Genomic DNA, 22,456 nt, shown 5'->3' on the forward strand with positions numbered 1-22,456 from the left:
AGGGCTGGGACCTCTTCACAGGCTGTGGACTAGGGCTGCTACGTGGGCCTCTCCCTACGGTCCGGCCTTCTTCCCAGCAGGTCAGTAGTCAGGATGACCAGACTTCACTCATGGCCACCCAGGACTCCGAAGGTGAACAGGACAGATGCTGCATCACCTTTCCTGACCCAGCCTTGGGTGTCATGTTGTGTCACTTCTGGAGCCAGATTCATAGACCCCACTCCTCTCAGTGGGCGATGTGTCAAGGTGACCTTGTGAACAGGATGTGGGCTGGGAGATACTGTGGCCACCTTGGGAAATGTAACCTGCCTCACACCTACATTTCATTCTCTGTGCAGTGCCCAGGGTTGACTTAAAAAGCTGAAGTCGGATTCCAGCACGCCCCACCCCTGCTGTACAGTCTTTCCATGACTGCTCATCCCGCCTAGAATAAAACCCAGATTCCCAGTAAGAGTTCTAGCCTCATTTCCTTTGTTGTCTCCATTGCTCACCATGACCTTCTCTCTGGTCCTCCTTTACATCAAACTGTCCCAGTCCCTTTGCACAAGTAGTCCCCTCTGTGTGGGAAGACTTGGTTCCTCCGAATTTGCCTCTTTCTCTTCTTTAGTTCTAAAAGCACCTCCTTGGGAGGCCCTCCTTCAACACCCACCACTGTCCACTCACTATTACCTCATTGTATTTCATTTCTCTGAACACTGTCACAGCCTGAGCTTAATAGCTCCAATGCTTTGTTCTAGTTCATCTGCTTAATTGTCTAACCTGGGACTCCACCAGAGGCTTGTCTGTTTTGTTCACTGCTGAATGTCCAGGTGGGAGATCAGGTGCCAGGTACCAGAGGCCTGGATAGGAGGGGGTGGTGGCCAAGAGGTTTGCACAAGAGGAGGTCGTGAGTGTTTGCTTATCATGTGTCTCAGAGTGGATGTCTGTGTTTGTCCTACTTGGAGTTTGTTGAGCTTCTTGGATGTGTAGATTCATATCTTTCATCAATCTGGGAGTTTTTTTGGGTTTTTTTTGGTGCAATTATTTCTTCAACTATTTTTTTTTTTTCTATCCTTTTCTCTCCTTCTGGGACTCCCATTATGCGTATGTTAGTATGCTTGTTAGTGTCCTACACGTCTCTCAGGTTATGTTCATTTGTCTTGGATGTGTGTGTTTGGGAGGAATCAGGCTGAAGAGCAGTAGGGTTCACCCCAGATGTGTTTGAGGTAGCTGCAGACAGTGGGGAGAGAGGTCAGGGTCAACACAACACCTGTTCACAAGTCCAAGGCAGGGGGTACAGGAAGAGGGCCCCATCAGGGAGGGTACCCCAGAACCTCCAAGAAGCTGGAGGCTGATGTGGGGATGAGATCAGCCCTTAGAATCACCCATCAAATGATTAAAAAACATTCAAGCACTGGGGTGCCTGGGTGGCTCAGTCGGTTAAGCATGTGAATCTTGATTTTGGCTCAGGTCATGATCTCATGGTTCATCAGGTTGAGCCCCTCATCGAGCTCTGCGCTGACAGCATAGAGCCTGCTTGGGATTCTCTCTCCCCACCTCTCTCTGCTCCTCCCCTGCTCATGCTGCTCTCTCTGTCTCTCAAAATAAATAAATAAACTTAAAAAAACATGTACCACATCAATCTTCATTTTTGGTAAACTCCTTTGACTGTGTTTCTGCACTTTCCCTGTTACATTTATTTGTCTACATGTAGCTCATTTAATTCACAGTTGGCTATGATTCTTTCTTAACAACCAGAAATTCATGATAAGTGTTAATAAAATGGCTATGTATACTAATTTTCACATTTTGTGAAGTGTGTACAATTATTAATCTGGATTTTGGTAGTTGCTGTTTGGATTTAGGAGCCTGTGTGTGTGTGTGTGTGTGTGTGTGTGTGTGTGTATTCTCTTTCCCCCAAATGCTCTCGCTGGCTGCTTGATGGATAGCCCCAGCAGAATGGGGATTTGTTGAAAGAAGAAATGCAGGCAGAGGGAGCTGGTGAGGTTTGCACAGATCTCTGCACCCCTGTGGCAGACCGTGGGGGGGTGGTGGATAAGTACCCCAGCTCCCTCACCCCTCATGTGGGATGACTGATGTGTATGTTCCACACTGACCCCCATGGGTTCCCCTGGGACTGAGTTCCAGCTGCCCACACTGGAAACTTGAATATCAGCACACTCTTTACTGCCTTCCTTCTCTTCCCTTCCCTTTCTCACTCCTCCACCCCCCTTCCAGCATTTCCTAGATCACTTCCCAAATAAACTTCCTGCACTTGAATCCTTATCTCAGAGTCAGCTTCTTGGGAGCCCTAAATGCAGACATTCTCTCTAGGCCTCCGTTTCCTTATCCACCCAAAAGGAAGAATTACGTGCCCCCTGTTATCCAGGCTGTGGGGGTGGGGACAATGGCGGTGGGGTGTGTGTCTGTGGGCTAAGCCTCCTGTATGCCATCTCCCTAGGGCCCTCTGTTCCCGGGACTAGAAGATAGAGAAGGTTATGGGGAACAGGCTCCCAGCTCCCCCCACCCACTTTTGTCATTCTCAGTTGCCCCTGTGCCCGCGGCTCACCTGCAGGAGGCATCTTCCAGGGTGAAGAGGCACTTGCCTGGCTGGGAGTCCATCCTCAGAGGAGCCAGGGAACAGGTGGCTGCTCAGAGACATCCACCAGGGTGGCTTCAAGCAGCTAGATGGGCAGAGGGTGGCCAAGGCACCATGAGGCAGCTTCCTGAGGCAAAATGTGGCGTCACCTGGCAGGCAGTTAGTGGGGCGGCATATCTTGGCCGGAGCCTCTCAGTGGCCCTCGGCAAAGCCCAGCAGACAAGCTGTAGAGTGGAAGCTAAGGTGCATCAGAGCCCCCAGCTCCCTGTGCAGAGCCCTCCTTCCATCAGCTGTAGGTCTGCGGGGCCCTCCTGCTCTCCAGGCCCCTGCACAGGCCCCAGGACACCTTCAGCAACTGGCCACCAGCTACCATGCCAAGAGCTGCCATTGGTGTCCAGCTTGTAGGACCTCTGGCTGTTCCACAGGAAGGGGAGGCAGCCTGGAGAGGGGTGACAGACCAGTTAGGTGGGGCAAGTGGCCTGGTGGGCAGAGCCAGGCAGAGACCCCGTGTCATTCCTTACCTTCTCTCTCCTCTCTCCCAGGTCTCTGGGCTCTACTGCGTCGTCCACAGAAACATCTGGCCCTTGACTGGCTCCTGGGAGGTGGCCCCTAAACCCTTGGAGTATCCTACTTGACAAGAATCCCTTTGTATACCTGGGGGGCCATGCTAACCACGTGGTTTATAGTGGGGACCTTGGGCCACACTGACCCAAGAGGTATCAGTCTGACCTCTAGAGGGGCAAGAGACTGAATAACCAAGGCCAGCCACATGGGTGGTCAACCGTGTCTACGTGGCTGTTATAGGCTGAACTGTGTCTACACCAAATTCACATGTTGACTCCCTCCCCCTTCCCCCCCATCCCAGTACCTCAGGATGTGACTGTATCTGGGGATGGGGCCTTTAAACAGTGAGTGAAACAAATGAAATCTTTAGGGTGGGCCCTAATCCAAGGTAACTGGTGTCCTCATAAGAGGAAATTTGGACACAGAGATGTGTGTGCACAGAGGGGAGAGCATATGAGGATACAGAAGACGGCCATCTACCAGCCAAGGAGAGAGGCCCCAGAAGGAACCAGCCCTACTGATGCCTTGATCTCAGACTTCTGGCCTCCAGAACTGCAAGAAAATAATAACTCTTTCTTGTTTAAGTCACCCTGTCTGTGGTGTTTTATTATGGCAGCCGTAGGACGATAATACAGCGGCCTACCTTCAGTGAAAATTCTGGACGAGGAATTGTTTTCAAGGAGCTTCCCTGGTTGACAATATACTACGTGTGTTGTCAAACATCATTGCTGGGAGAATTAAGTGCGTCTACACAAACCCACAGGGAGGGGACAACTGGTCCCCTGGTGGCTGGTCTCTTCTGGACCCTCCCCGCCACGTGCTTTTTACCTTTGCTGGTTTTCATCTGTATCCTTTCCCTGTAATAAACTGGGAGTGTAACAATTTTGCTGAGTCCTGTGACTCCTAGTGAAGCATTGAACCTGAGGGTGGTCTTGGGGACCACCCACTAGGTTCACAGAGATAGGAGTGACTCCCCTGAAATCTAAACATACGTTTAAAAGTAGGAGCTTCCCCTCCAGGGCCTCAGGCTGTAGCCTTACTGCATCTTTCCTCGTGCCTTCCTGGATGTGCCTTTCTTTTTCATCAGCTGGTCCACCATTTGCTCCGGCCCCCCCCCCTACACTGAGCCCCACATGGGGCTGCAGCGTGACCTTGGGCACTCACCTGAGAGGGCATCCAGCACGGTGGAGGGAGGGGTCAAGTTTTGGGGTCACACTATGCTGGATTGGAATCCCCCCCTCTGCCCTGATCTAGCTTATGACGTTGGCACAGTCACTTTCCCTCTCTGAGCCTCAGGGTCCGAGTCTCCAAATTGCTTTGCGTCACCCAATAAAGTCCCATGTATAGAGAAAGAAGTGTTACTGTGCTCTCATACTGGCCAGGGCCACTCTGCTTCTTCAGATAAATCGGCTCAACCCCCTTCGAACACCTTGCTGAGACTTTGGAGAATTACTAGATGATTGTTTTCTCACGGTCTTCTGTTATCGCTGAGTTAAATAGTTTCATAGTGAGCTCGCTCTTTCTGGTCTCTACGATGAGGTGCACTAGCTTCTCTCCTTGATTTCACCAGGGCTCCTGGGTGTGTAACAGCCTTTACTGAGGCTGGGGGAGCAGAGGGAGAGTTTACATTGCATACCACAGCAACTTAACCTTGACTATTAGATGTCTCTCTTCCAACCCGGACTACCTCCTAGAGTCTTGTCATTGCACTGCCTCCCTATTCATTCATTTGTTCATCCATTCATTTGTTAATTCATTCACTCAGTCGACACATATATTTCGAGTGACCAATGTACTAAGCATGGGGGTATGGAGTTGGGCAAGATAAACAAGAAAACACAGTCTCTCATTTCTCAGCTCACAGTTCAGTCGGTGACATAGATTCTCATGAGAGAATCACACATATGAATACCAAATCACTGATGTGATGGGGACAATGAGGAATAGTGAATGTATTTGGGCACCTCACATAGCTGAGATAAGGAGGGGGTGAAAGACTTCCCTGAGGAAGTGCGGTTTGCCTCGAAACCTCAAAGCTAAGGAGGCATTAGCATATGCAAAGGTCCTGTGGCACCACCTGTCCATTCCTTGTCTGGTGCTGGGATTCAGCTCATTTCATCTCTTACTCTTTGGTCCCTTTTGGTCTCCCTGCTTCTTGTCACTCCCATCCACATGTGCCAGGGTTTACAAACTAGAGCCTGTGGGCCAAATCTGGCTCTTGAGCTATGAATGATTTTTAAAAAAATTTTCATTTATTTATTTATTTTGAGAGAGAGAGAGAGAGAGAGAGAGCCCACGTGCAAGTGGCGGAGGAGCAGAGAGGGTAAAAGAATCCCAAGCAGGCTCCACGCTGTCAGCGCAGAGCCCAAAGTGGGACTCTGGGACTCTCACGAATTGTGAGATCATAACCTGAGCCGAGATCAAGAGTTGGACACTTAACCAACGGAGCTACCCAGGCGCCCCAGCCACCCAGGCACCCCTGATTTTTAAGAGTTTAAAATGTTTGGAAACAAATAAAAAGAAAAACATTTTGTGGGCTACTTTTGATAATTCTGTTGGATAATCAAAACTTTAAAGCTAGTATCCACGAAGGTAGGCTTAGTGGTAACCGTAGCATTAATGCGTCCGATAATAGGTAATATTAGAAAGCTCACACTGGATGGCAGATTTTAGACAGGATTTTCTGTTTCACAACTTAGTTATTATTATTTTTCCTGCAACCCTGGAGCCCAGCCAGTTGAAAGAGAAGGTAGAAACCTCCTCCTGATTTCTTCTTTGTGGGCGACAGCTGAAATAATTTGGTAGTTGAGATAATTGGGATCCTACATTGCCAGGTAGTCAAATTAGAAGAGGCAAGTGTGTAGGAGGGTTTCTGGGGGCAGGGGGAAGAAAAGGAGTGAACCGAATGCCAGTCACTAAAACCCAAACAGCAAGATCCATTTTTGCAACATATTTGACTTTCATGAAAATATAGAAGGCACATGCTATATTTTATCACTACAATCTGGGGGAGAGAAGCACACAGAAGGTGGATGTTGGTTAGGAGTCTTTCTGAATCATTTTGATGTCAATACATTTTTTTTTAATGAAACAGTAAAAAAAAAAGGCTATATTTCACAACATGTAAAATTATATGAAATTCAAGTTTCAATGTCTATAAATAAAGTTTCATGGGTTCTCATCCACTCCCATTCCTTGATGTGTTGTCGATGGTGGCTTCCATGATGAACAGCAGAGGTGAACCACTGTGCCAGAGGCTGTAGGATCTATACAGCTGATAATTACTCTCTGGCCATTTATAGAACGTTTCCTGACCCCCAATCCATGGTATGGTTCACCAGTGGATTTATTCAGAAGCACAAGCCCTCCCTATATCCCTGCTTAATGTTCTGGTCCCCTCTGCCCTGTGGACCAATCCCTGCGGTGAGTGACCACACCTCTGTGGGCTGGGGACACACCTTTCCGTGATTTCTCTGAGCAACCCAGGCTCGGTCCCACCACAGGAACTTTACACATGCCGTCCCTCCCAGAGCACGACTGCGCGGGAGGTCGGGGGAACTGGGCCAGTTTACAGCCAGGATAAAGGTTTCTGAAAAACCGAACTTGAAATCCATTTTGTGAAACGGCACTATTGCCACCTGGTGGCCACGTCCTCCAGCTGTAGCTGCAATTCTTTGAAAGCGTTTGGTGGGGTCTTTGGACCTTCCTCTCCAGGGCGGTGTTTATGGAAGGGAAACATGGAAAATGTCCTTGGAAAAATGCCCCAGATATGGTTCTCTTGTATCTCTGAACTGAAGGCCTATTTGGGTCCCAAATCGCTACTTCCCTTCTTTCCACCCCCCACTGATTCCCGTGATCCCCAAACTTTAAGGTTCATATAAGCCCCTTGGGTTGTTGTTAAATTATGATTCAATGGTTTCGGATGGCGTTTGCGTCTTCATTTCTAGCAAACTCCCCATGAAGCTGATGCTTCTGATTCATGGATCTACTTGGGTATCAATTTCTATGTTTTCTATAGAAAAGGGGTCAGTAAACTCCTTTGGTAGAGGGCCAGATAGTAAACATTTTAGGCTTTGTGCAACATGAAGTCTCCTTCAAGATTATTCAGCTCTGTCCTGTAATTTGAAATCAGTCATAGATGATTAATGGGTGTGGCTGTGTTCCCATAAAACTCTATGAGCACTAAAATTAGAATTTTATATAATTTCAGTCTGTCATAGAGTAGTTTTTTAATTTTTTCCCCAACCACTTAAAAATGTAAAAACGGGGTTCCTGGGTGGCTCAGTCGGTTAAACATCTGACTTCGGCTCAGGTCATGATCTCGTGGTTCGTGAGTTCAAGCCCCACATCGGGCTCCGTGCTGACACTGCAGAGCCTGCTTGGGATCCTCTCTTTCTTCCTCTCTCTCTGCTTCTTCTTCTTCTTCTTCTCCTCCTCCTTCTCATTCCTCCTCCTCTTCTTCTTCTCTCTCTCTCTCTTTCTCTCTCTCTCAAAAATAAATAAATCTAAGAGAAAGAACTCTGTCAGATGGATGGGCCTGGAGGAGAGGTGCACATGGGAGGCCTGTTGATGACAATGATTTCCAAACTCATGGCCACAAGATGTGACCCCAAGGCACCTGTGAGACCGAGGCTGGTAGCTGCTGAAGTGAATAAGTGAGCTAATCTCAACAGATGCTTTCAATGTCCTTCTCCGAGTCACTTGGGAAGCATGGTGATGTAACTGGCTAATATGTGTTGTCTTTATCAATATTAAAATGGTGTGGCCAATCTTTTGTTCGACTAGTGTTACCCACGTAGCAATCCCATAAGCCTAATAGCCCAGAGAGGGCCAATTTAAGACTACTTTTCTGATCTTCACGGGGAAGACAAACCATGGGGAAAACACATGTCTCTCTCTTCGGGTTCCCATAACTTTCCATTCAACTTTTGTGACACATTTACCATGTTGTACCATAATGATTTATTCACACATCTCTATCCCCCACTCAACTCTGAATGCCTTGAGGGCAGGGATGGGATGTATCTCTGTGTTCTCACCACCCAACAGTGGTTCTGGAACACGGTAAATGCCAACCACCGTTCTGACCTAGCACTGACAGGAGACTGCTTTGCCGATGAACCTCCTCAGGGCTGCCTTCATGTCCTTGTTCCTTAGGCTGTATATAAAGGGGCTCAGCATGGGGATGAGCACCCCACACATCAGGGCAGCCGCCTTGTCCTTCTGGGAGGAAGCGGCAGATGTGGGCTGCAAAGTACATGGCCCAGACGGTGCCATAGAACAGTGACACTGTGGTGAGGTGCGAGCCACAAGTGGAGAAGGCTTTCCACTTGCCCTGAGCAGAAGGGATCTTGAAGACTGCCCAGAAAATGCAGGTGGATGCAGGAGAGGGGGCTGATGCCCATGATGATGCCCAAAGCAAAAACCACCAGCTCATTGGTGTGCATGTCAGAGCAGGAGAGCTTCAGCAGGGGCATGAGATCACAGAAGAAGTGGGGGATTTCGGAGCCAGAACAGAAGGTCAGTTGAGCCATGAGGGAGGTGTGCATGAGTGACTGGAGACTGGTGATCAGCCATGGCCCCCCAACCAGCAACCCACAGACACAAGGGCTCATGATGACTGAGTAGTGTAGAGGGTGGACAATTGCCACAAAGTGGTCAATGGCCATCATGGCCAGGAGGAAGCTGTCCATGGTCCTGAACAGGTGGAAGGCATACATCTGAGCAAGGCCGCCCACAAAGGAGATGGCCCGGCTCTGGGTGCGAAGGTTCACCAGCATCTTGGGACAGTGGTGGAAGAGAAGAAAATATCGACAAGGGACAGGTTGGAGAGGAAGAAGTACATGGGCGCGTGGAAGTGGGAGTCTGTGATGATGGCCAAGATGATGAGGAGGTTCCCACAGTGATCAGGTGCATGGAGAGGAACAGCCCAAAGAGGAGCATCTGATGCTCTGGCCTTTCTGAGAATCCCCGAAGAAGAAATTCTGAGACTGCTGTTTCATTTTTTTGGTGTTTTGGTTCCATTGACAGCCTGTGTCTACTGCAGAGGAAACAGGGGAGGAAAAAGAGGAAAACAACATAAAGCTGGAAGTTGGATATGGAGCTCCAGGCTTGGAGGTTGTAGCATTCTGTGAAGATCTGTGGGTTTCTGTTTGTCCCCAATGAAACCGACCATGCCTGAGATAGTTTGCATCTCAAAAACTTAACTTGGTTGTTTAGAGACAACTCAGAAATTGCCCATAAATACCTGTGTTGTTGTTTTATTTCCTCCCAGTGGAAAAATGCTTTGCAGAAAACACAATGAAGCTGGATCAAACCTAAACCAAACCCAGCACAGAAAAAGGGAACCCGATCACTCTCTTTTCTTCCTTCTCTTCCTTTCCCTCTGTCGTTCTCTATTTTCTCTCCTCCCTTCAGTCATCCTTCCTGAACATGATGCAATGTTAGCATCCATTTCAGGTTAATGACTAAGGATATAAGGACAGATAGCACTCTTCTTCTGCTTCCAATGAATGCCACATTTATTAGGGGCATTTTATGCTCTGCTGCCACGTCATGACTACAGTAAAACCCCTCTCATCCATTGTGATGAGGACCAGTGCTAAACATCTTGTGGGAACACAAATATGCACAAACATACTTTTCGAATTTTAACTTTGGTCAAGAATGTAAATTGATTCACCAGGCTTTGATGAGGACCACAGTGTTCTCTCTGGGTATGAACGCATCGATGGTGAATCTGCCTGATCACCTTTCCTGCCTGAGTCATACCCATAGGCTTCTTGCTATGCTCTAGTTTGCTCCACTAATGTGGAACAAGATATTGGGGATCCTTGAGAAACAATCCAAGGACAGAAGCCTTGCAGGTTTTTATGATTTTACACCTCAGTTATGTTGTTATCTTGCTCACATCTCATTAGACAGCAATTGTTTTTTTAGTGATTCCTTTTTATGAAGTCTTTCTAAAGCATTCAACTTGGATTTAATCAAAAAACATTTCTCTCCCTCCCTCCTTTCCTTCCCTTCCTTCTCTTGCGATTATATATATATATATATATATATATATATATATATATATATTTGAGAGAGAGACAGAACGAGTGAGGGGCAGAGAGAGAGGGACACACAGAATCTGAAGCAGGCTTCAGGCTCTGAGCTGTCAGGACAGACCCTGACGCGGGGCTCGAACTCACAAACTGTGAGATCATGACCTGAGCTGAAGTTGGACGCTTAACCGACTGAGCCACCCAGGCGCCCCTTCCTGCAATTCTTTTATTTCTATAGCATTGAATTAAATGATACAATTGCAGCAGCAACTACAACCAGTACAGTCATATTTGGTATTACTTAAAACAATTCAACTCAACTCAGCTGATGAGAGCAGAAATGCTTTGGCAGGTTTGTGACTAACCTGGCCAGGAGCATTCAGCATACTGGGACAGCACCCAGTCCATTCTCAGGGGGAGATAGAGACCATGGATGAACCCGGAAAGCTGGTTACGTGGAGATTTGAAAGAGGAATTTCATGGTAACAAAGTATACTTGGAGCTTTAAAGCCAATGGCGTTTTGGAAGTACATTTTGACATTAGCAGTAGCCTTCCAGGACAAGAAATTTTGTATTTTCTCATGTTCTAGACAGGCTGTCACTAGCAATTGAAACCCTCAGTGAAAGACGCATTGTTATAGTGTGTTAAACAGCTGTTTAAGAAGTTTATTCAAAACAAAACTCCCAGACACAGCCTGGATTGTTCAAAGGTGAGTTGTTTTCATAAAAATGACAAAAATGTGGGGTGCCTGGGTGGCTCAGTTGCTTAAGCATCCGACTTTGGCTCAGGTCATGATCTCATGGCTTGTGAGTTCAAGCCCCGCGTCGAGCTCTGTGCTGACAGCTCAGAGCCTGGAGCCTGCTTCAGATTCTGGGTCTCCCTCTCTCTCTGCCCCTCCCATGCTCATGTTCTCTCTCTCTCTCTCTCTCTCTCTCTCTCTCTCTCTCTCACACAAATAAATAAATATTTGTGAAGAAATGGGCAGAAGACGTGAATAGACACTTTTCCAAAGAAGACATCCAGATGGCCAACAGACACACGAAAAGATGCTCAACGTCACTCCTCATCAAGGAAATACCAATCAAAACCACACTGAGATATCACCTCACACCGGTTAGAGTGGCTAAAATTAACTCAGGAAACAACAGATGCTGGCAAGGATGTGGAGAAACGGGAACCCTCTGGCACAGTTGGTGGGAACACAAACTGGTGCAGCTGCTCTGGAAAACAGTGTGGAGGTTCCTCAAAAAATTAAAAATAGATCTACCCTAAGACCCAGCAATAGCACTACTAGGAATTTACCCAAGGGATACAGGGTGCTGATGCATAGGGGCACTTGTACCCCAGTGTTTATAGCAGCACTTTCAACAATAGCCAAGTGTTGGAAAGAGCCTAAATGTCCATCAACTGACGAATGGATAAAGAAGATGTGGTTTATATATACAATGGAATCCTCCTTGGCAATGAGAAAGAGTGAAATCTGGCCATTTGCAGCAACGTGGATGGAACTGGAGGGTATTATGCTAAGTGAAATAAGTCATACAGAGAAAGACAGATACCATATGTTTTCACTCATATGTGGATCTTGAGAAACTTAACGGAAGACCATGGGGGAGGGGAAGGGAACAAATAGTTACAAACAGAGAAGGAGGGAGGCAAACCACAAGAGACTCTTAAATACAGAGAACAAACTGAGGGTTGATGGGGGACGTGGGGGAGAGGGGGAAAATGGGTGACGGGCATTGAGGAGGGCACCTGTTGGGATGAGCACTGGGTGTTGTATGGAAACATGAACCATGGGAATCTAGCCCCAAAACCGAGAACACACTTTACACACTGTATGTTAGCCAATTTGACAATAAATTATATTTAATAAATAAATAAATAAACATTAAAAAATTAACAAAAAAAAGGAGCCACTGGTTCTTTATGTGTGGGTCTCTCAACACCCACCGCAGGGAGACAGTGTTGGTTATACCTGACAATGAGGCACAGGCTGAGAGCGATGGTAGGGGCCTTCCACTTGTAATGGCTCTACTCCCATCTGGACAGATTTATTCTTATTCTCTCACCAGCCACTGCTTCTCTGAGAGTGTGCTTCGTGATGAGAGGCATTTCAGAGCTACACTGTGCTAGGGAAAACGATTCAACCGCAAGCATCTAAAATTATCGTCTCCTTGCCTTCCAAGGAATATTGGTCTCCAGAAAGATTTAGGGTTAGCTGAAGTGGGATCAGGACGTATATGGGAGAACAGAGTAAGTAGATAGGTGTGTATAAGAAAGGTTACAGGTGACCCCGAGACGTTGTGAGAATAAGAGAGAGGTGCAAGTATCTGCTATGAGGAGTAGAACCCTTGGAGGTGGAAGAGGTGTTAGAAGGGGGCTTTTAGGAAGGTTAACAGCATAATTGCCTCCTTGGCAACCTCAAGAGATCTCTGGCAAAACTACTCTTTTTTTGTGGCCCCTGGGTGTCTCAATCAGGGAAGTGTCTCACTGTTGATTTCAGCTCAGGTCGTGGTCTCAACGGTTGGTGAGTTCAAGCCCCACGTAAGGCTCTGCACTGGCAGTGTGGAGCCTTCCCCAGCTCACGCCCTCTCTCTCTCTCTCTCTCTCTCTCTCTCTCTCTCTCAAAATAAATAGACTTAAAAATAAGAAACAAATAAAACCCCCCTTATATTACTTTTGAAGATTTTTCAGAGTTGCATTGGAGGCTTTGTAAGGGGATGCTGTGGGCTGTGACTATTCCTGAGAGTCCCTTCCTGGCAATATATTTGCAGCTGTCCTTGGCTGTTGGTGTGAAGTCCTTGGTTGCCCTAGAGTGGCGGTTCTGCACTTTGAGCTGTGTCAGTGTTTTGTAGAGGGCTGCAGCATCTTGGGCGGGGCTCAATAATCAGCGCCCCTAGGAAGTTCCCGGGAGCTGCACTGCTGCTCGCCCCGGGGACCACATCTAGATGAGCACCACAGTGGAGAAAGCTGTCCCATTTGTGCACGCGTCCCTCAGCTGCGGACCCTAAATGTTTTCTTCGCATGAGCTTCCACAGAGTGTGTGCCCTCTGTGTCCTCTGTCCATTCAGAGGGTGCACAATTGGTTTCAGACACTCCTGTCTCTCTGGGCATCCAAGAAGGAAAGGGATTCCTCTTTCCCAGCCCCAACCAGCTCAATTCCCTTCTCCATCCCTCACTGACTTATCAGGATAGTATTACCAAGGGGATGGTGTTGGCTAACCTCCTTTTACACTGACTTCCAGGGTATCCTGTGGTCAGCGTTAAGCCCTCAAGAAGGGCACAGGAGACCACTGAGGCTGTGATGGCTGGGGCGAGTCTGATGTCTGTGTGTGTGGGGGAATCATGTGTCCACCCAGGCCTGGGGCAGGTGAGCAGGGGGCCAGGGACACAACAGGATACTTACAGTTTGGGGGCCCTTGGGGGACGCTAGCCCCATGGCTCCTTGTTAAGAAAGAAGATGCTCATTGTTTTGTTTCTATTCTTGCCATTTATGGCCTGTTCTCTGGGGTAAGTGCACTTTGGGATGATGGAGGGGGCGAGGAAATGGAGAAATCACCAGGGATTCACTCTCACAGGACACCCCCCTAAAATCCCCTCCTAGCCCAGACTGGGCCTCATGGCAGTTCCTAGGCAGGGTGGTTTGAAGGTCCAAGTCCTCCACGGAGTACTCAGATGTCTGACCCAATGTCTTGATTCCACGAGGAAGGGAATTTATACCATTGGGTTCACAAAGGAAAGTAATAAATCTCAGATCAGATAAATGAATTTATCAAACACTTCCTGGTCACCTGCCATAGGTCAGGTCCTGTACTTGCCACTGGGACTTCAATACACATCCTTGTTAAAAACACCCTCCTATCAGCCACATGAAGGGCTCAGTCTTCATTAACTCTACCAAGCCTACTTTGGATGGGATTAGGAAATCTTTGATCCTTGCCACCAGCAATGTTGGTGAACCTTTGTTTTTTGGTGTTGGGTGTTTCCATCATGACCCCAATTTTTGTCCCCCCCACCCCAGGGGGGAGCCTCTCTATCTCCTGGGATCTTTTTTTTTTTTTTTTTTTAACCTTCTTGTCCATTGGCTTTCTGTTGTCTTTAAAAAATTTAACTTTTAAAGTGTGTGATACTCGGGGGGGCCAGAGTGGCTCAGCTGGTTAAGCATCTGACTTTGGCTCTGGTCATGATCTCACAGTTCATGAGTTTGAGCCCTGCCTGTGGTGAGGGGCCTGTTTGGGATTCTTGCTCTCTCTTCTCTCTCTGGCCGCCCCCCCCCCCCCCCCACCGCTTGCACTTTTTCACTCTCAAAATAAATACACTTAAAAAAATTGTGTGATACTCACTCTTGGTTAGAAAATAGTCCTACAGTGGGGCGCCTGGGTGGCTCAGTCGGTTAAGCGGCCGACTTCAGCTCAGGTCATGATCTCACGGTCCGTGAGTTCGAGCCCCGCGTCGGGCTCTGTGCTGACAGCTCAGAGCCTGGAGCCTGCTTCAGATTCTGTGTCTCCCTCTCTGTGACTCTCCCCTGTTCATGCTCTGTCTCTCGCTGTCTCAAAAATAAATAAAACGTTAAAAAAAAAAAAAAGAAAATAGTCCTACAGTGAAATCACGAAATGCTGTCCCCCAAACTGGATCCCCATCCCTCCAGTTCATAACAAGCCCGCCATCAATGAACAGCCCCTATTAATGATTTCTTATGTAACCTGCCAGAGTATCTTCACTCCCACACTCCCACCTTCGCTACACACTTACTCTCCCCTCCTTCTGCATATAAAAGTTAGCAAACTATAATAGTGTTCTGAATCTTACAGTTCTTGCTTAATTGATTTTGGTGGTATTTTCATATCTGTAATTTTTTTTTTACAGCTCTTTATTTCCCATCGAGTAGATAGTACCACCATCTATGTAATCAATTTTCTCTTGATGAATGTTTCCAGTCTTTGCTAAAATGAATACTTTGTACACACATTATTTTACACTTCCAACATGTTATATTAATGGAATTGTGCAGCGTGTATGCTTTTGATAAAGTTTGGCTTTTTACACATGACATAATAGCCTTGAGATTCAACTGAGTTGTTACATGTATCAATATGTCCTTCCTTTTTGTGACTGAGTAGTATCCATGGTATAGACGAACTGTAATGTGTTCATCCACTCATTCACTGAAGGTTATTTCTAGTTTGGGCTGTTATAGACAAAACTGCTATGAACATTCATGTGCAGGTTTTTGTGTGGATATACATTTTCATATTTCCAAGAGTATAAGTGTATGTTTAAGTTTTATAAGAAACTATCTGTGTTCTAATATATAGAAATATTTATATATTTATAAGAAGCTATATAAAAACTGTATACATTTTATCATCATCTATCAATCATCTATTATCTATCTATCTATCTACCTATTATCTATGTATCTATCATCTATCTACCTATCATCTATCTATTACCTATCTATGTATCTATCATCTATCTATCATCTATCTATGTATTATTTATCATCTATCTATCTATCTATTATCTATCTATGTAACATCTATCATCTATCTAACATCTATCTATTATCTATCTATGTATTATCTATCATCTATCTATCATCTATGTATCTATCATCTATCTATCTATCTATCTACTTATCTATCTATAATCTATCATCTATCTATCTATCATCATCTATCATCTATCTATCATCTATCTATCTATCTATCTATCATCTATCTATGTATTATCTATCATCTATCTATCTATCTATCATCTATGTATTATCTATCATCTATCTATCTATCTCTATCTATCTATCTATCTATCTATAATCTATCTATCTATAATCTATCTATCTATCTATCATCTATCTAGCACCCCAAAGCCCCTTCATGACTGCTCCACATTCTCACTCATCTCTTCTCCCCAGAGATAACCACTTTTCTGATTTCTTTTTAAAATTAAAAAAAAATCTTTATTTATTTTTGAGAGAGAGAGAGACCGTATGTGAGCAAGGGAGGAGCAGAGAGACACACACACACAGAATCTGAAGCAGGCTCCGGGCTCTGAGCTGTCAGTCAGCACAGAGCCCAACGCGGGGCTCGAACTCACAAACCGTGAGAGCATGACCTGAGCCAAAGTCGGACGCTCAATTGACTGAACCCCCCAGGTGCCCCCCACTTTTCTGATTTCTAACACCTTAGATTAGTGTGCCTTGGTTTGAACATTATTTAATCACAGTCATTCATACTTTTTCTCCCATGTGGTCTCTTACTTAACATAGTACTTGTGAGAGTCATTCCAGTTTTTGTGCATAACAAGAGTTCACTGCTTTTCACTGCTCTGCAGTATGACTTGGTTATACTGGTTATTTTGAACTGGGTTTCTCTTTCTTGGAAAGGATCCTTAAACCTGATATCCAGTATTTGAGTGAGCATCATTAACAAAATACTCCAAAGGCCTGGGAATGTACATCACAGGTGCTCAGTAAACAACCTCTGTGAGAAGTTGGCTCAGTCACTGAGCTGGAAGATGATAGAGTCTGAACTTGAGCTCAGTCTGTTGGGTATCTTTCCTTGCTGCTAGACACCCTCTCCTGTTTATGCCTGCTGATCTCTGGGAGTGTTGGGGGGGTGGGGCAGAAGAGTGTAGTGGCTAAACTCAGGCAAGTCTTAGCTCTGCCTCTTGGCAGGTGTGAGATCCTTGGGAAGTAATTAAGTACAACTGAGCCTTCGTTTCCTCACCTGAGATAGGAAGATGGGACTATTATTACCTCGCAGGCAGGCTGTGAGGTTTATAAGGCCCAATGTACATAAAGGGCATAGGGCAGCTATTGCATACACTTGGCACTCAATAAAAGCGCCGATGGTCATTTCACTGTAGCTCCTTGATGGCTTCTAGAGCTCAGCAGGCTTGTGTGTGTTTCCAGCACCTGACCATTCCCCCAGAGCTCAGGTGACAGTGTTATAGTCTCAGAGTCATAGCCCTTAGTGAGATCTAGCCAAGAAGGAGTAAAGTCTAGCTGGGGGAAAGGGGAAGAGAAAGGCTATTCTGACCAGTCTGCCTGATTATGGCTTAATTATCGAGTTAATGAGGAATTGATTCACTGGAGACAGAGTAGAAAATTTCAGACTGTGCCACTCCTTAGCTTTGGTTGTTGCTGTTGGTCACCAGGATGCCTGTAGGTAGAAGTCATGGCTGTAAAAAGGAGCATTAAGCAAGTCTGTCCCCTGCCTCTCCTGCAGGTGGCAAGCACACCTCACTGTGCAAAGCTGGCCAATAACCATGTATGTGCCTCTGACTTTGTACCTTTGTACCTCTGGGCTTCTAGAGGCTGGTGCCCTTAGTGGGGTGTGTGTGTGGGCGTTGGGCCATTTCAGCATCATGGATACAAACCTTTAAAGATTTGTTGCTGTAACCAGGCATCCCTAAGGTTTTCCACTGATGGCAGTGAGCTGAACAGGGAGAGCTCTGGCTTTGCAAGCAGACCACAGTTAGAATGTCACCCCTATTCCTTACTTGTTGCAAAAATGTAAACAAATGATGTCACGTTTTGAGTCTCAAGTTTCTTTATCTGTGAAAAGATGTTCATAATGATTTCTGTCCATCTCTCAGGACTGTTTCTATGCACCCTCCTACCTCCCAAGTCTTGATCCTTTGTCCTGAATGGGTATTCAGTGCACTCTCAGTGCATCCCACCCAGCACTGCATGCTCTTTCCAGAATTTTGCATCTTTCTTGGTCAGTGCACCAACCTCTCCTTGATTCTTTCTTTCTTTCTTTCTTTCTTTCTTTCGAGAGCAAGCAGAGGAGGGGCAGAGGGAGAGGGAGAGAGGATCTCAAGCAGGCTCCATGCTCAGCACAGAGCCTGATGTGGGGCTCAATCCCGTGACCCTGGGATCATGACCTGAGCTGAAATCAACTGACCGAGTCACCCAGGGGCCCTCTGCTTGGTCATTTATAATGATGGCCTCTTTGGACAGTTTGCTCTACTGTTCCCTATGTCAGCCAAAGTCACATTAGCAAAGATGGACTACATGTCTCCAGTTTGCTACCCACCACTGCCGTCTCCCAATAGAAACAAGCATCAGAGATCTTGTCTTCATGTCTGCTTTTGGGAGAATCCAAGTTAACAAACCAAGGAATCTAGATCTCCACCATCCTAAGTATACGTACACAAACACATAAGTGCATATTCATATGCACACATAAACATGCCCCCCCCCACACATACATGTAAGTACACATTCACATACACATTTATTTTGGCAAATGTATCCATCCATCTATTGATGAGGTCAACAGAAATCCATCAAGTCCCCTACTCTTATGATACAGATATCATTTGGCAGATATTTCATGAACTCATGGCCTGAAGAAGAAGACAGGCTTATAAACAAAGAGCTTTAATACAATGAGGTAAGCATTATAATTGAGTATAAGTGCAGGGAGAAGAGATTGGGTCTGGTTACTGCTGTATTCTCGGCTCCTTGAGGAATGTCAGGGCTCACCTGATATTTGTGGGATGAAAGAAGGAATGAACAGAGTTCTCTAAAGTGTTAGGTAATGGAGGAAGGAACAACTCATACTATCTGAAAGGGCCAGGGAATGCTTCACAAAGGTGGTGATGTGAGTTCAGGTCTTGAAGGAAAGGGAGTGTTTGTGTGTGTGTATTGTGTGGACACACACGTACATGCATATATGATCACACACGTGCATGCGAATGTGCATATATGTGTATTGTGTAGGCACATGTGTATGGACATATATGAACACATCCTGTGTAGGCACATGTGTATGTGTGTGCGTTAGCTTCCCGGAGCTGCCATAACACAGTACCGCGGACCAGATGGCTTACACAGCACATTTGTTTTCTCACAGTTCTGGAGACTAGAAGTGTGAGGTCACGGTGTCAGCAGGGCTGGTTTCTCCTGAGGCCTGTCGCCTGCACTTGTAGCTGGCCATCTTCTCCCTGTGTCTTCACTTGATTCTCCCTCTGTAACTGTCCTAATCTCTTCTTATTATAAGGACACTTGTCTTATTGGATGACGGCCCATCCATATGACTTCAGTGAACCTTAATTTACCTCTTTGAAAACTTTGTCTCCAAATACGGTAACATTCTGAGGTTTGGGGGTTAGGAATTTAACATATGAATTTGGGGAGGGCACAATTTAGCTCATAATACTATGCACATAAATGTATAAAGGTGTATGTGAATGTGTACTTATATGTGTTTGTATATGTGTGTATGTGCATTGAGTGGGCATGTCTACGTGTGCATATGAATGTATGCTTATGTGTTTGGGTATGCGTGCTTAAGTATGTATACCCTTATGTATGTATGTGTACTCAGGTGCATGTGTGTGTGTGTGTGTGTGTGTGTTTGTGTATTGTGTGGGCATATGTGTATATATGAGTCTATACGTGTGTATATCAATGTGCGCATCTGTGTGTGTCTCTGTGTGTGAGAGAACATTTCAGGCGGAAGAAATAGCACATGTAAAAAATCATGCTGTATTTGGAGAATTTTGCATAGTTTGGTTTCCTTCTACTTTTGGCCCATATACGTATTTCTTTGAGCTTAGTTGGAACTGCATGGAACGTATCATTTTCCTCTGAGCTAATTCCTACCTAACATTCTGTGCTCACTCTCCTCTCTACTGTCACATAATTACCACTTCAATGGCTGCTTAATATTCCATGGAGTGCATAAATAATGATTTACTCAATCTTTTTGTTGCTTTTTAAAATTGTAGATAAGGCTGAAATAACTACTTAAACTTTTCTTCTTTTATTTTGAATTATTTCTTTGTTTTATTTTTTATTAATTTTTAAAAAAATTCTGTATTTTTGACAGAGAGAGAGAGAGGGAGAGCAAGCGGGGGAGGAAGAGGAAGAGAGAGACACAGAATCCGAAGCAGGCTCTAGGCTCTGAGCGGTCAGTACAGAGCCCGACGCGGGGCTGGAACCCATGAACCGCGAGTTCATCACCTGAGATGAAGTCAGCCGCTTAAACTGACTGAGCCACCCAGGCTCCCCTTGGATTATTTCTTTCTGACAACTTTCCCAAAGTGGAATTACTGGATGAAAAGTAGAGAACATTTTTATAGCTTTTGACAAAGCTAATGCTTTCTCAAGATTGTAAAAATTTATTCAGCCATTCCGCCACCAGGAGTTTTGCTATCAGTTCATAGAACTTTGTGCTAATTTGTTAGAGTTTTAACAGGTCCCTGCGGGGCTGGTGGAGTTTGCATTGCTTTGACCACTGTAATTTATATGGCCTCTTTTGTGGATTGTTGTGGGTGAGCTCTGCTTAAATAGCTTCCGAGGAAGTGAGGGGGGAGGCCTTGGAATTCAGAGCTGGAAGGTTTCAGTGGGGGTAATTTGTAGCGCTGTAAGATTCTTCCCGAGGTTACGTTAAAATCTCCTTCCTCAACATTTTTGCCTGTGGGTCCTTGCTTTTCCTCCCAAACCTCAGAGTGTCCTCCCCTTTAAAAGCGTAATGTTCTCAAGGTTCTTTATTCTTTTTTAAGTTGCCAGATAACATCCCATCGTACGGGTCACAGTTTGCTTTTAAGTAATGAAAGCAAAGAATCACGTTAAAGAAAATTACAAATTTATAGTACAGAGGTGTTTTTGGCATTTGGTAGGGGCGTGATAAATTATTTTAATGCAGTGAATAGGTAAACATATGGAAGAGAAAAATGCTCACACCTTTGGCTTAACAATGCTGCTCCTAGAGGAATGTTTGTACCTGTGCACAAAGCGGCAAATTTATCGTACGTGTGTGTTTTTTCATTGAGATGTAATTGACCTACAACATTTTGTAAGTTTACGATATACAATGTGTTGATTTGATGCACTTAGGTATTGCAATACGATTACCACCATAGTATTAGTTAATGCCTTTACCACATCATATAATTATAATTTCTTTTTTTTTTTGTTTTGTCCTGAGAACATTTAAGATCTAGCCCCTTAGCAACTTCCAAGTGTATGATATAGTATTATTGACAACAATCACCATGTTGTGCATTAAGTCTCCAGAAGTTATTTATCTCCTGGTTGCAGGTTGGTGCCCTTTGAAACATCTCCCCAGTTCCGCACGCCCAGCCCCCGGGAATCCCCACTCTACTCTGTTTCTATGAGTTCAGCTTTTGAAGATTCTTCATATAAGTGATATCATATACTATTTGTCTTTCTCCATCTGGCTTATCTCACTTAGCCAAATGCCCTCAGTGTCCATCTAGGGTGTCACAAATGGCAGCAATTCCTTTCTCATGCCTGAATGATATTTTATTGCTTATCTTCTATTTATGGCGAGTGATACTGACTTTCTACTTACCATAATAAGTAACTGTTTCCTAAATAACTTTACTGGTATATAATTCACGCACCATAAACTCGCCCTTTGAAAGTATAGGATTCAGTGGTCTTTGATACATTCAGAGTTGTGTCGCCTTTCAATTCCAGAACTCGTTCATCATCCCAAAATGAAACTGCATATCCATTAAGCACTAACTCCCTATCCCCCTCCCCAGAACCTGGGAATCTGCTTTCTCTCTCAGTAGGATTTGCCCATTCTGGACATTTTGTGTAAGTGGAATCATACAATAAGTGGCTTTTCCCACTTAGCATAACACTTTCAACGTTCATTCATGCTTTTGCCTGTATCAATCCTTTGTTCCTTTTTAATGACAAATGGTATTGTATTGTGTGGAAAACTTTTGCCTTTTAAATAAAAAAAGTAGAATTGCTTTAAAAAATGAAGGGAATAATAAATGCAGGCATCTGTAGATATAGGATGAAGGTAGCATTCCAAAGGCCAGCATTTGGGCAACTGGAACATAGGAACCCCATCTGAGCTATGCATAGTTGATGTAAATCACATAGGTGTATCTTCTGGGTGTGCAAACATTCTCTAATCCTGTGGTTTGGAAGGGAGGATCATTCATTCATTCAGTCTTCCCACCAACTCTGGCTTCACCCTATTCTCTAGAACAATTAGTGGGAAAATGTTGGGTGCGGTCAGGAAATGCTCAGTATCTGATCCTTAGATTCTCCCCTCACAGAAAATCTGTCAAAAGAAATAGATGTGTTGCCTTTATTAAAGAGTCATACCCACCCAGGACGGCAGAGTGCAGTTGAGTGATAATTTATCTTTTTTTTTTTCAATATATGAAATTTATTGTCAAATTGGTTTCCATACAACACCCAGTGCTCATCCCAAAAGGTGCCCTCCTCAATACCCATCACCCACCCTCCCCTCCCTCCCACCC

The 22,456-nt window shown here is 45.2% G+C and overlaps 1 protein-coding gene across 1 annotated transcript; it reads right to left on the minus strand.

Annotated features, from left to right (window-relative positions):
• Positions 1-8,108: 8,108 nt before the first annotated feature.
• On the minus strand, positions 8,109-9,526 carry LOC106982929 (olfactory receptor 1I1). Its single transcript, XM_015081096.3, is given in 6 exon segments — positions 8,109-8,152; positions 8,155-8,395; positions 8,397-8,514; positions 8,516-8,930; positions 8,933-9,043; positions 9,046-9,526. Coding segments are annotated over 6 exon segments (1,050 nt in total). The 5' UTR covers positions 9,167-9,526.
• Positions 9,527-22,456: the final 12,930 nt, after the last annotated feature.

Source organism: Acinonyx jubatus, chromosome A2, assembly GCF_027475565.1.
Source record: "Acinonyx jubatus isolate Ajub_Pintada_27869175 chromosome A2, VMU_Ajub_asm_v1.0, whole genome shotgun sequence".
Taxonomy (NCBI): Eukaryota; Metazoa; Chordata; class Mammalia; order Carnivora; family Felidae; genus Acinonyx; species Acinonyx jubatus.